At 41.5% G+C, this 16,896-nt stretch overlaps 1 protein-coding gene across 1 annotated transcript in view; it reads left to right on the top strand.

Annotated features, from left to right (window-relative positions):
* Positions 1-15,127, top strand: part of LAMB4 (laminin subunit beta 4) — a 40,909-nt gene extending 25,782 nt beyond the window's left edge. The window contains exons 23-34 of the mRNA XM_017811384.1: positions 220-440; positions 1,626-1,722; positions 2,069-2,444; positions 2,807-2,967; positions 6,077-6,282; positions 7,175-7,378; positions 8,968-9,112; positions 10,927-11,131; positions 11,755-11,893; positions 12,133-12,309; positions 13,289-13,442; positions 14,817-15,127. Of these exons, the coding sequence (XP_017666873.1) occupies positions 220-440; positions 1,626-1,722; positions 2,069-2,444; positions 2,807-2,967; positions 6,077-6,282; positions 7,175-7,378; positions 8,968-9,112; positions 10,927-11,131; positions 11,755-11,893; positions 12,133-12,309; positions 13,289-13,442; positions 14,817-14,956 (2,225 nt within the window). The 3' untranslated portion in view covers positions 14,957-15,127. The remainder of the gene's footprint in view (positions 1-219; positions 441-1,625; positions 1,723-2,068; positions 2,445-2,806; positions 2,968-6,076; positions 6,283-7,174; positions 7,379-8,967; positions 9,113-10,926; positions 11,132-11,754; positions 11,894-12,132; positions 12,310-13,288; positions 13,443-14,816) is intronic.
* Positions 15,128-16,896: the final 1,769 nt, after the last annotated feature.

Here is a 16,896-nt window from a genome sequence, read left to right on the forward strand (position 1 = left end):
TCAAAATTCACTGCATTTTCATATTTTGTGCCTCTACTGAACGTTTGCAGTAAGTTTTCTCAAAGCAATATATAACGTTACAGAAAGATAGGTATGAGACTGAAAATGTGTTCAAGGTCACTAGAAGTAAACCTACAGCATGGGCTTTATGTACAGCTCTGACTGTCCATCAGCTGTCCCTATTGCCGTCTGCTGTAATAATTGTCCTTCTTTTTCCAGGGTGCATGTGCAATCAGGCAGGTGTTGTCCCTGCCATGTGCCCGGAGGGGGATGCAGCCTGCCTCTGTGACCCAGCCACGGGAGCTTGCCCTTGCCTGCCCAATGTGGTGGGTGCCACATGTGACCAATGTGTCTCTGGCTACTGGGACCTGGCTAGCGGAAAAGGATGTCAGACCTGTGGCTGTGATCCAAAAAACTCACAAAGCAACCAGTGCAACCAGGCAAGAAAATTACTCTGCTTTCCAGGAACAAGGGTGGTGGTGTTTTGGCATGGCACAGTGAGGTCCCTCTTGTAAGCAAGAGTAGTTTTTTGTCATACTCCCTGAAAACAAAAATTCTTTAGAAGTTTGTGGTTGGCACAATCCCACTGTAAGTCATTTTATCAAACGCCCTGTTCCGATATTGCGGCTTTGCTGGTAAGAAATTTCTCTTTGCTTGTTGTTTCTTTGTCAAGTGGATCTTAGAAACACTTTGTAAAAAGGTATCACATAGGAAAAAACTGCCTCATAAATATACATATATGGAAGAAGGAAATCCAGGCTTGGACTCAAGAGTTTTATGAGTATTTTTAAGTGTTTATTGTCATAAAGTAGCAGCTGGGGCCATTACGTTAATCATGCCTCATCTATCAGACTGGTAGAGCACCTTTTCTCATATTTAATTCCCGTGCATTTTTTAGGGCTAGAATGTAGGAAAAACAAAACAGCTTTTCAGAATAGAGAGGTGAAATTGTGGTCCCATGGAGTCAACAGCAATTTTGCTATTGACTTCAGAGCACCAGGAGCTTATCCTAAGGTCTTGCTGGTGTATGTGCACATTTTCCTTTCAATATACTCTCTGTTTGTTCCAGTTTATTTAGTGGATTTACTATTATTTTTTTTTTTAGCAAATTTAGCTCTTGATGTCAAAGAGCTGCTACTGCTTTTCTGAGCTATAGCAGTTTTTGGAGCAGTAATTCCCATCAGTTTAATTTAATAGCTGAATTACAAAATAATTTTTCTAGGGCAATGTGCATAATATACCCTTGAGGTTTTCATGTAGTTTAAAGTTGAAATGTTAAGATGAGTACTTTGATCTAGCAAAAATAAAAAAAGCAAAAGAATCATCTCAGATAATAGAGGTTGAGTTCTCAAAGAGCATCTGTAGACTGGAAGATACAAAATCTTTCAGATTAGTAAAGTAAAGCCACCTCTCAAAGTGCATTTTGTTTTCACAACCTTAAGCAGGAAGATGGGAAAGGTGGGCCAATGCTATATAAACCATGGTGTTCAAAGACTGTGGGCAAGCAGTGTTGCTGCAGTTGTCATACGGCTATAAGTCACAAGGAGAAAAAGAAGCACAGTAAATAATGTATATCCAGCCACATGGCTCTGCCAGAAGTTATTAAATCCTAACTGTCTTTACAGTTTACAGGCCAGTGTCCATGTAAGCCAGGCTACAGTGGAAGACGTTGTGATGAATGTGAGGAAAACTACTTTGGCAATCCCCAGATGCATTGCATTTGTAAGTATTATTAACTGGGGACAACTGGATTAGAAACTGCCTCAAAATAAATGCTTACCTTTTATCTTCACAGGCGAGATGGGACATACACCTAGAAAAATAACCTTTCATATGTTTGCATGTATGAGATGGACAAAAGTGTTTATATTATTTACCTCTATTGTTACTTCTACGGTTACGATGGAAGTTAGAGCTGAAGAAGAGCCATTAGCTGTGCAGTCCACTTTGCTCTAACTCAAACACTGGTTTGCTTTTATTATCTTGAAACGCACAATTATACCTTTTGCATGCATTAATCTCACAGAAAAGGAACAACTGGGTGTAACTTGCTGTCCCTTTCTTGCAGCATGTGAGTGTAACCCCGAGGGAACCCGCCAGCCCCAGTGTGACAAGGCCACCGGCGCGTGTAACTGCCGTGCTGGGGTCACCGGCCGCTTCTGCGACCAGTGCGGCCGGGGCTTTGAGAAAGACTTTCCCTCTTGCCGTCAGTGTCACCTTTGTTTTGATCAGTGGGACACTGAAATTGCTGCCCTCGCTCAGACTGTTCAGGGGTTGATGAGGTTTGCTGCAAAGCTGGAAGATAAAGGAGGACGAATGCACAGCTGCGACATGCGCTTCAAGGCCTTTGAAGATGCCATTTCTGAAATTGAGCGAATTTTGAGACATCCTGTCCTTTCACTGGAGGCCTTCTCCGGCATCAGGGAGTTTCAGGGCTACCTTCAGTAAGGGCTAAGCTGCTCCTGAAAAAATTCTTTGGCTGAGAAACAGTTTTTCCCAGACTCCACCAGCCATCTCTATACATTAAGTCCCACTTCTGATCAGCACACAGATGCTGGACTACAAAGTCACTGTTTTCAATAGATCTGTGAAAAAATAATCCTTAATATATTTCTATCCCCCTCAGACAGATACTTAAATGCTGGAATTTTCCAGTTCATCCTAAAAGTTTTCTAAATAAGCCATTAAAGTAAATGTTTCTACTCATTTAGAAATGTATCTCTTGCCCTCTAAAATATTGTGTAACTCAGTTCTAGTTTAAGAACAAGCCAGTCTAACTTCTGCATAACTGCCGTTTTCCTTTCAGACAAAAGGTTGCACAAATGGATCTCCTTCACAGTTTGCCATATGAGTTTCCTGACCTTAACAAGAACTTAGAAGATATTGGAGAAGAAGCTGACTTAGTGTATGAACTTCTACAACAGAAAATACATCTGCATCAAAGTTTTCAGTACTTGAACTTCAAAGGTAAGCCAGCAATGAATTGAAATAGGTGGACATTTTCCACAAAATTTCAGAATGTTTTTCTCATCATTGAACCATACAACTTTTCAAAGATCCCTAGATTTAACTTCCTATGGTAGCACAAAAATGTAAACACTAACAACATTTTATAATGACTTTCCAAATTCTCTTTTATCTTAAAATGCTGTGATTTCTAGCATCCCAAATTTCAGATGCATGTGCCAGGGTCCCATCAGTCAGAAGTCTCACGAATCCAAATGTAATGCCATCGGGATATAAAAGTCACCCACTCTTACAGTGCAGACTCACAGATCATGCAGTAGAACAGCAAAGGATTTTTCCACCACTTTTGACTGCTCTTGCTCTTAGCAATATTTAGAGAATGTAGTCCAGCAATGGTTTGTTTAATTGAAGCAGAGTGTCATAGTGCAACTTCTTAGTGTTCTCATGGGAAAATACATAACTTTATGTGGTACAGAACTAGCTCTCCATCATCAAAAAATGTGAAGGCAGAACTGAGTTCCCTGGCATTTTTGAAAGAATTACACCGTCTGTGCTTGAGCTAAGTATAGTATCCATCAGCTGCTAATAGCTGTAATGACAATGTCCCAGACTGGTTTCTGGAGAAAGACAGGGATGTATCAGTCAGGGATCTCTATCAGATGCTGGATCACCCACAATGGCAGGAGATGGTCAGCAGGATACTCTCCAGAGAGATGGCTGCCACAATATGAACCCCCAGAAGGCAGGATGCCCACCACTGAAGACACAAGCTGCAGGCAATGCAATCCCATTTACAGTTCCTCTGTGTTTCATTCAGGCAAGAAAAAGATTGGTCTAGACAAGATTGAAAAAAAAAAAAAAGGAAAAGTCAACAGAATACAAAGCAGAGGGAAAGGAATAGGGTAAAAGAGGGATTAACTAAGATTTAGGGCTCCCGTGCCCTGTTGTACTTGGCAGAGCCCCTGGGGACAGCTCTTCCGCTCAGGTCCCTGTGCGAGCAGTCAGCACAGCTCTCCCAGGCTCCACTTCCCAATCCAACTGATCCTCGTGTAGACTCTGAGAAAGACAGAAAGTCAAAGAAACAATAAATCCCAGGGAGGTCAGTGGATGCGCAGCTGAAGCATCCATGGTGCTCTCTGGTCACATTCCAAACCCACTTCATCTTTGGCCTCTGGAGACAGATAAACAGCCCTATAAAAAGCACATGGGGGTGTGGGGAGGGGAAGACCTTGAATTTAGGCTGAATTTCCTATCAGGGCCACAAATATTCATTGGTCCTGCTACCATCCATCTAATAGCACAAAAATAGCATTCCCCTCAAGATAACCAGTTTTTCTGATACCTGGGAGAGAGACTGGCTCCTTCATTCCACCTTCCTTTTGGGACCAGCAGAACATCTTACATACGGCTCTATCTGCTTTTTCCTCTCTCTTTTTTGCTGGGGTAGAGCAGGGTATAGCCATGTATACCATCTGGGGCACATATGGCACTTGTGCCCTAGGCACACATATGGAATGGGGTCCTACCTACCTCCCTTTGCAGAGGATCAGGACTCAGAGTTTTCCTTCCAGGTATGCATTCAGCTAGCTGACCTGGAAATGTCAATATCTAATGATGAATTAAAAACCACTGAAAAAACCAAGACACAAGTGTCCTTAAAAGAATGTTTGCAGTTTATGAGATCTTGTTAAATTATGGCTTTCCAGCCTTGGCCCCTGGCTTTGCAGCCACTGTGGTATGGTAATGCAGTGAGAGCAGCTTCCTAGGCTGTAAATCAAGCCTGGGTTAAGACACTGTGTTTAACGTAAAGGAACTTGGAAGCTTGACAGCTCCATCACAAATCAAACGTGGAAAATGCATTTGGGCCACTTAATGGAGAGCTGAATCACTGTAAAATATTCCTCCAATGGAATTATGGCACAGAAAACAGTCTCTGGCTTAGATATGGAGTTACAGCAGTCTCTTGCCAGGTATTTTGTGTTAGGAGCTAACTTTAAACTGTATATTGTTTCCAAGAATTACAAGATAAACAAATAGGCCTGATTCCACAAGATAACTAAACATTGTTCGGCTTCAGTCAAAGCAGGACCAAGGGCTTTAGAGATTGAATCAAAGCACACAGGACTTGAACAGTGTCTTGTCATTGACTTCAACTAGTAATGAAGTGGCTTACCAGCTTTTTCACTGCCGACAAATCACTTCTGGCTCTGCACATATTTCTGCCTAGGAATTTGGGGACAAATTTGGATTCTCTGGGGATCTGGGAAGCCTCAACAGCACCAGCAGATGTAAATTATGTGTTTTGCAAAAGGCTTGAATCCTTTCCTCAGGCTATTAATCTGCAAAAAATGTAATATTCTCCAACCCTTTTGAGTCTACTTAAGGAAAAGCTTTTACTAAGCAAACAAGACTCTTGCTAGAAAGTATTTTTTGCCTGGCCTACGAGCTTATTATGGAAATACTTTTTTTTTATCACATCAGTCCTGAAATTGGATTTTCCAGAGCCAAAAAACCCCTCATATATTCCCATTTGTATTCTAAATTTTGGACTCAGTTTAGCAGACCATTTAACTCTTGGGTGCTATGCTGAACAGAAAGGACAAATGCTTTCCTGACTCGCAGTGAGGGAGCTGATCACTTCATAAGTTTACCAATTGGCAGAAACAGTTCTCCTGTCTAAACTTCAAAACAGCATAAATGACAGGAGCTTTTATCAAATCAACAATGGCACCAATGCATGAGCTACTGATGACTGCAGAGCAGTAGCAGTTTGTGTCATTAATGGGATCTCCATACTTCTGTCTATTCCATTGGCTTCTCACACACCTTGGACTCTGACAAATGACATAGGATCCACCATATATTCATATAGTTTAGGAGGTTTTATGATCATTGATAACTATTCCTATTTGGCATTGGATGAGTAAAGGGTTAAAAAGCTTGGCTAAGGAAATGACAGTTCTTGTCCCTCACTGCTGTCCCAAATGAAACACCAGTGACAACAAACTGAATCACCTGTCACTCACCAATAGTCCAGAATTCAAGTAAATACATGAACTAAATGCAACCAAAATGCAGGTAGTACTAAACCCTATTTCTCTTGTTACAGAGGCCATTGGCAACATTAGGAAACACTTTGAAGTATCATTGCTGGCAGAACAGAGGACCAGGGGTACAACCCCTTTTCTAAGATTCTCAGAGTACACCAGGAGCCACATGCTCGCTGTGTTGGACTATGAGGTCTTAAAAGCAAGTAATGTGCTGCAACAGCTCAAAATGATCAAAAGCCCTGACATCCAAAACTTGAACGAAAAGGTAGGCACTGTGGATTTTGAACGGAATCTAAAGAAAAACCTCTTTTTTGATGTTGTAGTAAGTTTTATTTTAGAAAGGGTGCTTACATGCATTTTTAAATATGTAAAATGACATTTCCCTGCCACAGCCATGCAGTCACGTCTGAAACAGCTGCAATTCTCAGCTGTAGTTATTCAGCTACCTTCTGGAAGCCATTGTTCCCAGGGCAGACCCAGCACAAGGAACTGTTTAAGCACTCTCTAATCTCAAGAGGACATCAATGTTATTTCAGAAAGATTAACCCAAACCTCCTCTGTGAATAACTTAAGCTAAGCAGAGCAACTTTGCTCTGAAGTGGATGGGGAGTGCTCACATATCCTTTGCATCATCTATGGGAAAGGAGGGGATTTCTCTTCTTCTGCAGGGCAGCAACGCATACCTGATAGTACCTTCAGCTGGTCCTGACAGATCTGGAAGACATCATCCAGCTAAGCCTTTAATCTTAACATCTGTGTCAAACTATATGGAGAGCTAAACACAGTAGCATGTTGTGTGAGAGGTGATCTGGATCCTTTAGAAGAAGCCATTGACCCATGGGCTGGATATGGCCAGAGGATGGTTTCACTCATTTTGCCAAAAAAGAGTGAAGCAAGGGTCAGTGCAACATGTGGAGCCTAACAAATGAGTCCTGCAAGGATGCTCAGGGCCTTGGGCTGCCATTGCGTCCTTCAAATCAGGGGAAAGGGACCTGTGACTGACAGTGACACCCATCTTTAGAGAGACCAGACCACTGTGTCTTAGGGAAAATCCCATCCTATGTTAATGTTCATATGATGTCAAACATCTTCCTTCCCTCAGGAATTTTTCTCAGGCTCCCAGAGGAGTACTGACATAAGCATCTTCCTCATTGCAGATCTGTGGTGTGCCAGGAGACCAGCCCTGTGTCACAGCAGCCTGCCGGGGAGCTTTGTGCCAGGACGGTCTTGGGCTCAGGCAGTGTGGTGGCCTAAACTGCAGTGGAGCTCTTCCTCTTTCCACTGAGGCATTCAGGAAAGCTGAGGAGACTGCTATGTTGCTAAATAACTCAACTACTCAGCTACAAGAACCTGAGAATCAGGTGCTGTATATCAAACCTACATTTGTTCAGTGAAATGGATGGAGGATGAGATGTAACAAACCTAAAAAAACTCAGCTGCTCTTTGGACAAAGAGCAGTGACATAATGATGGACCCTGTCCCTATATCACAGACCTATCATGGTTCAGTATTGGGATTATTAGGTGCCAGCTCCCCAAAGAGACTGTGGCTCTAGCTGTGTCTTCTTCTTTCTCACAGCTGCCAAGATCTCACAGGTCATGGTGCCCTGTATCTATGGAAATTGGTGGCTTCAGGCCAGTATTATCTATATTTTTATTGGGAAAGATTCAAATGGCACCATTTGTCAATAGCCTGACATGCTTACTGCAATGGGATTACTGCTGTGCATAGCATTAAGCTCTATTTATACAACTTCATATTAGTCTTATGTTTGCCATTAAATAACTTTCGTAAATAATTTCAAGATGAAGCTTTTCTGTCCCCAATGCTGCTTAGGAAGGCATCAATTAGTCAACTGTATTGCACAGTAGCAGTGAAAAATAATTCAAGCAAAGTGTGGCCAGTGCAACATGTGCCAAGGAAATAAAAAAAGACAAATCCCCAAACACCAGTAAAGAGTTCATTCTTACTAACAGTCAGACATGATGCCTGTTACAGTTATAGGCCAAACACATTTTCCAACAGAAATGACATTCTGCTGTGGCTTTGTCCTGTCCCTGCAGGGTGCCTGGGCATCCATTTCCTCTTTTTAAAATGCACACGACAGGGCATCACAGCCAGTAAGTTCAGAAATGAGCAATCAGGACACAGGCCTGGGGCCCCAGGACGAGGGGCAGCAGCAAAAGGCATCTGCTGACGTAGGGAGTGCCAGACTGCTGGGACGTTGCCTCTGGTGCTCACAAGCCTCAGGCAGCTCCGTGAAAATACGAGTGAACTATTTTGAGAATATTCAGAAGTAAAAACATCACCATTTTTCTTGTTGCATGGAGAATGACCAAATCTCTTTCCTCTGCAGACCACAGAGAGGCAGTACCCGTGCCTTTCCTTAAGGCAAAGCCCCTAGCAAAGCAAAATATTGTTGGAATTTGATGATTAATCTAAAGCTCTCACTTAAATTATCGAGAATACTAATTTAATGGCAAAATGTAACTTTTAAAGACTTGAATTTGAACTGTACCTTCCTTGTTTGTATCCTCTTTAAGTGTTTTTTTCAACAGCAAGTCCAATATGAAATGACAAATGATGTTAAGTTTTCTACAATCAGATCTGAATCTGATCACATCTCCTGAGATCTGATTCTGATCACTGACATGCTGCAGTACTGTAACAACTCAGCACTTTCTTTTGGAAGCAGAAGGGGGCTGTGGTTTAGCAGTGGCTGCAGAGAGAAAAAAATGATTGATTTAGGCTTTTTTTGAGGCCAGATGAAGGGCAAGATGTAGCAGCTTCTGGAGTTCCCCAATGGGGGTTCCTACTGCTTTTCAAAGCCACATCAAGTGATTACAGCTGAGGCTTGGATCAAAATCACTTTTGTGTCAGAACTCAACTTGCCAAGCAATGACAGATAACCTCCAGAAAATGGCACTGCTATTTTTAATAATATTTCTAGATTGAAAGCATTAGAAAAATGGCAGAAGACAGCAAACTGAAAGGCTCACAATTAACTGGGCAATTGGAGACAGCCAGGAATCAAATTGAGGTTGATGGAGAGATCACTAAGGAGTTCATCCAAAAAGTGAAATACTTCTTATTAGGTAAATATGCAATGTTCTTTTTGACTCATTTTTATATATATATTGCAATATAGTATAGCATAATAGATAGCCAGAAAATTATGTAGCTGTATACACATGAAATTTCTTGTCCACCTCCTGATCTGTGTGACCTTTTTCAATCCCTTTTTTCTAGTGCTTCCTTCTCCCAGGTGACAGTACTTCATATTCATTTTACAACAGATCTCTTACATTCTGATTATCTTTTATTATTATTGCTCAATTTGAATTCCCTCTGTTCCTGGCTTATCTGAGTAAAGGACTACTAAGATAATTTCATACAATTTATAATGGCCAGGCATGTCCAACGAATTCTCAAATTGTTATTCCACCCCCTTCCTCCAGGCCCATAAATAGAGGCTCTCCATAGGGAGCGTGGGAATTAGGACACATACCGCTCCGTCGTCTCCGTAAAGCTGTAACTCAAGGAATCAAAGGATTCTGGTAGAACTTCACAGCTCTCATAACAAAACTAACAAAATAACCATATATACCCTAAAAATATTCCACCCACACGATTGCTGAAAAATGCTGTAAGAAATGGACCCTAAGATTTTTTACCAGATGCTCATCAAAGAGGTTCAAATGTGGCAGGATTTTTTTAATCTCTTGAATCTCTGACCTCATAAATGTCTATGGATTGCATGTTGGCAGCCCTTTGGCATTCATAGTTCTACATCCAAATGTATGCGAGGGCAGATGACAGAGAACTCCTTTTGTTCAGGAACATTTAAATTATTTTATTGAATTGGAAGATTTAAGTCCATTTAATTCCTTAATATTCTCAGAGTCTTATAGGATAGTCACTGAAAATTCCACCTTTAGCTCTTTTATGTTTCTTGGTAGACATACAGCATTTACTAACAATTACAAAAACATTTTTTCAAATCTTTGTTTTGTTAATTGAAGTTTAAGAACAGTAACAGCTGAGATGCATAAAGTTACATTAAATCTGCTGTACTCTACATTGATGTGAATGGTGATTTTGCAAGAATATATTTCTACGGAAAATACCTCTCAGGAATGAACTACTGTTTGCACACTAAATATCTTCTATTTAATTGTTGCAGAGTTGCTCTGGAGCATTAGCACAAACATTAACTATGTTTCAACTGTTTATCACACAAGGTCTTGTCTATAAATGGAAGTGAGCAGAAAACAGAACCCATGAGGAGAATTCAGGAGGTGTTGACTGCTCTGTGTGTGCCTGTGCCTCTTAGCAAAGAGCTAGGACAAACTCATTCATTTGCAATGGGAATTGTCAAAATATAGGGCTTTTTATTGTAAATTCCCATTCTATCCAAGTCTGACCCAGGTTCCCTCTGCAGCTTAGCCTTTCTCATTAACCAGGGAAGGAGCCACTTTCTCAATATTGTGGCAACTCCAGGGAAGGGATTACACCCACTGGCCAGCTTGGAAAGCTCCATTCACACCCCAGTCTTGCCAGCACCTCTTTGATCTGTGGGCCAAGGGAGAAATGGGCTGTGACACATCTAGCTGTGCTGGGCACTGATTTAAAACCTTCCATGGGCTCAGTTCTACAACAGAATTTCAATAACTCAGTTCAAAGTGGGTTCAAATCCTCATTTTAGCCAGTTCTGACAACACTAACAGCAGTACCTGGAAGCATAATATTAAATTACAAAATGTTGGAGATAATTCTCTTACCCCCCTGCTGTGCCTGTCAGCTTTATTCTCCCACATAACTCAAAGGGTAGGCAGCCATAATGACCATTTACATTTCACTGGGAGGAAAGAGACACTTCAGGATGCTCTCAGCTCCATTTCTGTTGCAGATGAGAGTGCGCCTCCAGAAGACATTGAGAAGGTGGCAAATTATGTTCTGCAAATAAACCTTTCCCTGACTCCACAAGAGCTCACAAGAATGCTTGGCAAAATCAAGAGCATTATGAACCACTGTGAAGAGTACCACCTGAACAATAAGGGAAACGTAAAAACGGAGGATGCTCAGACACTGCTGGTAGAGGCACAAGAAGCCGAGTAAGAAGGGTATTCTCATATTGAAGTGCCAGCTCCAGCTGGGCTGACACTGAGCACAGTAGGACTGTTCTACACCCCTGGCAGTATCCTAGTGACACTGGAGGGAAAGTTCAGATGACAGCAGATTTCACCTTGCCATTTCCACGGGGCCTCTCCAGCAGGAAGGAGCCATCACTGCTCGGCTGCAGGAGCTGATGTGCTGCAAGGAAGCAGCTCCTGCCAGCTCTTGGCTCCTGTGCCTGCTGAGTCAGAGAGGCCAAAGCAGCTACTTACTTCCACCTTGGACCTGGTGGAGCATTACATCTGGTTCACTGAGTGGTTTAAATGAGGGTGAGAAAGAACAAACAAGAGAAAAAACATGTTCACCCATGAGTCTTCCCTACTCGCAGTGCACCACCACGCAGCCCACAGCATCCAGCCCCACCTTGAATACAGCAGCTCAGGAGGTCCCACACAAAGTCCCTTACAGAGGTTTTGCTTTACGAACCTCCAAACCCCAATTTTATGTTTGCTTTTGAATTTGAGGAAACATTTTTGCATGTCAGCAGGGGTGCATTTGAAACATGTTCTTGCTTTGTTCTCCACACCACGATACTACACTAGATTCTATTTTTCCATTTTAGCAAAGCAGCTGAAGGTGTTCTGCCTGTGGATGAAATTAATAATAAACTGAAAAATCTTGTGAAGTCCCAAGGACACTCCAAAACCACCATCATAAAGTTAAATGAAGAGATACAAGGCATAAGAACACAAATCTCACAGGTATCTTGCTGTAAATATTTTATTTGCTACACATATTTTAGAAGAGAAACTTCATCCTGAAGTTTCCTTAATGTAAACTTAAATAAATAAAACCAGATTGTGGCACAGATATGACACCAATTCCATACTGGTTAAGGGTCTCTTCTTCTTAATCCATTGACTATCTCCCTCATTACCACGCTCTGCAAACTGGATGGACGTTGCATAAGAAACCAGAAATTTCAATTGCTCTGTTTTAGGCTGAGATCCAAGTGAACAACACAAACAATGAACTAAATGACTTGTCAGCCAAACAGACTGAGATGGAAGATGAAATTGCCACCTGGCAGGCAAAAACGCTGAGGAACACGAATCAAGCTACAAAGGCAAGAGCAGAGGCAGAAGCAGCACACAAGCGAGCCCAGAATATTGATAATGTAAGCCTTTCTGGCGTGTGTTAAGGGAAAAAAAATTCCCTTCATCTTTCATAGTAGTTTTGTTTCAGAAGTGTTACCCTGCTGCCCTCAAAACTATTAACATTTTCCTTATGCCATGCAGTGTAAAATGTCACAGGTTAAGTATAATTTATGTTTTATTTTAAGGCTTCTGTCATATACTTGTAGTTGCTTGAATGAAAGAAAACATATACATTTCTCTGGCTACTCCATGACATTTTTTGTTGCACAGTGTGTAAGACTCATAGTCACCATGGGCACCAATAAACGCAACAGAACAAATCATAAAACCAGATATTAAAATACATGAGTGATGGAAGCAGCCTGGCCATTCATCCCTCGCTGTTCTCCTTCAGAGAAAATTGCTGTGGGAGTTACTTGGAATTTTTGGTTGGCCTGGTGTTTTTCAGTAGCTCACTTTTTGAGAATGCAGCTAGAAATTTTCTAAAATTACAAGAAGAACCAAGCACCCACAGCACAAGCTTGGAGCATGACTGCTTCCAAGTTATAAGAAACCAAGGTGAAATCTAAACTGCAGCCTCAACAGCAACCAAGATCAGCAGGGAATGGATTAGCCAGCCAAAGATGTAAAAATCCCAATGTTGCTACAGATAATTAAATTTGAATTAAGCCTTATGTCAAAATGAAATTTACAGAAAAGCCCTATCAACAGAAGTAAAAACAGTATAACCTTTAAATATCTTAATATTTTCTTTATATTCTTGCCTCTCCCTTTCCTTGAGATTACTCCACTGGCAGTTTGTTTTAATTGATTTTTATCAGGTTTTGCAAAGCATTTTTTGATGTATATGCATTAAGGATTTATTGTTTTAATATTTAAGAGAATGAGAAATCTAAAGTTTGATTCAAAGAGGATGTTAAAAAAAGTATAAAAATCTCCTTCTGTACAATAGATTAATTTTGAAATGCTCTTAAACTAAGCAATGGTGTTTTGTTACAGGAATTTGCTGACATTAAAAGAAAGTACACCATTCTTCAAAAAAAGCTAAAAGCCCAAGGACCTCCAAAAGTAACACTGGAAAAAGTGAAGCAGCTGAAAGAAGAAGCAGAAAAACTGGCTGAAGAGACTGAAAAAAAGATTAAAAGAATAACAGGTGGTGTTCTCACTTCTATAGCAAGTCGTAAACATTGTGACAGTTATGAATTCAAGACTGAAGTCCTTGCCCACAGACACTAACAGGCTAGATTCACCTGAAATTGGGTTTAAAACAACTTAACTGGTGAAAATACCTCCCTGAAGCTACTCAGTTTAAAAGTAGTTGAGTTGATTTGGCTTTTTCTGACGTAAATTGGTTGTTATAAGCAGAGTTTAAGAACTGTCCACACAGGCACTTGCAGAGATTTTATTCAGTCAGTTTAAAAACAGGACAAGTGCAAAATCTGCATAAAACTTGGCTGTAGACTTAGTTGGAGGCCCTAATTTATGCACTTGCTTTGGGCATTTGGACCTGTGCTCTGTTTTTCCTTATATTACCCAAGCGATGGCTTGTATTACAGAGCTGCAGGGTAGCTGTTTTTCATCAGTCCATACTTGTTCCCCTTCAGACATTATCTCCGAGCAATGGCAGAACAAACCAGGCACAATTACTGGCTTGTGGAGACTGAAGCTGACGTGCCCTGAATCTGTGGGGCCATGACTGGGAAGCAGAGGGGTCACGGGCAGTGGAGACTGTGGCTGCTCTGGCTGTACCGGCACCAGTCCTCACACACCACCACACATCTCACCTTGGGTGGGTTTAGAGGGTCACTAAAAACGAAGAGCCCATCTCATGTCACTGCACACAGGAAACCTAATTCTGCCTGTAGCAAAGGTCTGGGCATTCCCGCTGGGAATCCTTAGGTCTAGGATCCTGCCAGGCTCAACATCTGAAAATACCATGTAACATCAGCAAAACTGAAGCTGAAACTCCATCCCAGCAGCAAATTCTCCAGGACAGGATCCAAATAAATATTTTGAGCATATACCTCAAGGTATATGCTTCAAGGAGAAGCATTAAGTGCTTCTCTCAGTCACTTCAAATGTCCCTATGACAAGGGTGCTGGAAGCAGGTAGAGAATCCTCATTACCAGTGTGCTTACACTCGTGTAGCTTCAAGGGGATCAGCAGAAAACATTCCCGTAAGGGAGACCTAAGCCCATTATGCCTGAACTGTCTAGGCTTGACACACATTAGTGGACACACTGTTCCTCTCAGTGTTTCCACTTAAACCAAGTCCTTTAAGAGGTCTGTGTCCTGCCCCATCCTAGCTGATGGACAAAAGCACATGCTGAGAAATTGATTTCTTTAAGGCTGTCATGCTTCTCTTACTATCCAGAAGCCAGACTTTCCCCTCCAGTTGCATATATAACATTCCCCATTTGAAATGGGCTTATTGTCTCTAAAACTTCTGGGAAAAGAAATGCTGTTAATCCCTGGATTTTACTTATACAAGAAATGTGAGCACCATTGCCTGTCTCTGCTCTTCCAGATTTGGAGAAGAAGCTTCAGGAACTGAATCAAACCAAACAAGACAAGGCAGAGCAACTGAGACAACTAGAGGAAAAAGTGATAGCCATTAAAAATGAAATCATGGAGCAGGAAAGCAAGTATGCAACATGCAAAAGTTAGGGTCTGAACAGACCATCAGGTAAAATGCAGCTGAAGTCTCTATGATTACCACCTCCTGAGTTTCCTGGTACAAAGGACTGTCCTCTGGAATTACATCTGAAGGAGCATATAGAATTTTGTCACACTGAATAATGTAATTTTCTCTTCCCTCCCCCCCCAGTTGAGTTTATATGGAAGTAGGAAATACATTTTAATAAACCAGCTGATTTAGTAATCAGTCTGTAGTCTTTAAGGGAGCTCTGTAATACACTCCTGTGCACAGCATAGGGCTTCTTGATTTAGAGTTTGGAAATCCAAAAGGAGGATTGCTAGGCACATGGTGTGATTGCTATGAGGCACATGGTGTGATTCTTGGGGTGTCCTGTGCAGGGCCAGGAGCTGGACTCGATGATCCTGATGGGTCCCTTCTAACACAGCATATTCTGTTAATCTATGAAAATGCAATGGGCAAGTACCTCCATGCAGCACAAGCCCATTAGCAGTGGGCAACAGAGAGCCAATTTCTCAGTGCCCACTGGATGGCAGTGCACAGATGCTTAACACTGAAAGCAACTGGAAGAACCTTCCTTTGTCAATGGACCTCCTGCAATGCCTATTTTTCTTATGCTTATAAGGGGTTTCCCACATTTTTCGTTAATGCAACCAGCAACTGGAGAATAACTCCAGCTTTTTGGTTTAAGCAGTGACTCTAAAGGGCCAGAAATGTTGAAAAACAGTTTCTCCAGCTCTTCTCCCACATGCAGCACTTCACAAAAGTCAGGGTTTACTCAGCACTTTTTTGTAGCGATAAAGAAGGTAGGAATTGGCCTAAATTTTAGTTTGTAATTCCTTTTATTATTTAAATACAGAAGGAAACTGGGGCTAAGCAGATGCTATAGAAGTGATAGAGTTTTAAAAAGACTGAAGTGAGCTATGCCTCTGTTTCAAAATCCTAATCTTGGTATACATATTCCTGCAGGACACAGAACAGACTAATGATGGCTTTTCCTTAGTTAAAAACAGTCGTGTCATTCCTGGCTGGATTGTTCCACAGGGAGCATTCATCACGGACTTCATTCAGCCCAGTGCTGCTTCAGAGCTCAGATGCAGCCCAAACCACATCTATAAAACAAGGAATGCTCTGCAGGAATACAGGGCTCTTAGCATTTACCCATCCTCATGCCAGCAGCACCCGTAAAACAATCCTTATCGATCCCACGGAGATAAACACCGCATAGTTATCACCCAGTGTTTACAAGAGCTAAAGTAGCATTGGTATGCAGTGGGGGGCTTGGGTGGGAATTGCTGGCACGGATGAGATTTCAGAGATAACTCCTCTAACTCAAACCAGCTGTGCTCCAGGGCAATGTGCAACATGCATTCCACACATAATAGCTTCTGTTGTGAAAATGATGGAATCAAATTATAATTTTGATGTAATCTAACAAAGCCACCTGAACGCAGGAATGCATGTAATTTGCAGGTTAGCATTTTCTGAATTTTAGCACTTTGAAAAATCATCTGTGAGGTGTGAGGCTTTGTAAGTTACTAGGCTGTAGTCAGATGCCTGTATTTAGGCTGACTTTGCCATAATGCAATAGAACATCTCTGTTTTACTCGGAGCACACACCAAGCTGTTCACACACGGATCTCCAGGTAACAAAGGATTTTCTGCAGGTTTCAATGCATCCTTGCTGCACTGCACCCAGAAGAGGCAAACTGAAACGCTTAGACAGAAATTCCCAATTGCATATAAACCAAAATTATTTCATTCATGGCTTTAAAAATCTGAATTCACAAGTAGAAAATTGAAAGAAAACTTCCTTCTAAAATCCACTCTTGGCTGTGAGAGTTGCCATATGGCTTTCCACAAGCTGTACAGATGAGGAAATCTGTAAACACAAGGCAGTTAAATGTATCCATGGGGGGAAACAGAAATCGCTGGAAGAAAAACGGAAACA

This window comes from Lepidothrix coronata, unplaced genomic scaffold (assembly GCF_001604755.1).
Source record: "Lepidothrix coronata isolate B3197 unplaced genomic scaffold, Lepidothrix_coronata-1.0 Scaffold32, whole genome shotgun sequence".
NCBI classification, from domain to species: domain Eukaryota; kingdom Metazoa; phylum Chordata; class Aves; order Passeriformes; family Pipridae; genus Lepidothrix; species Lepidothrix coronata.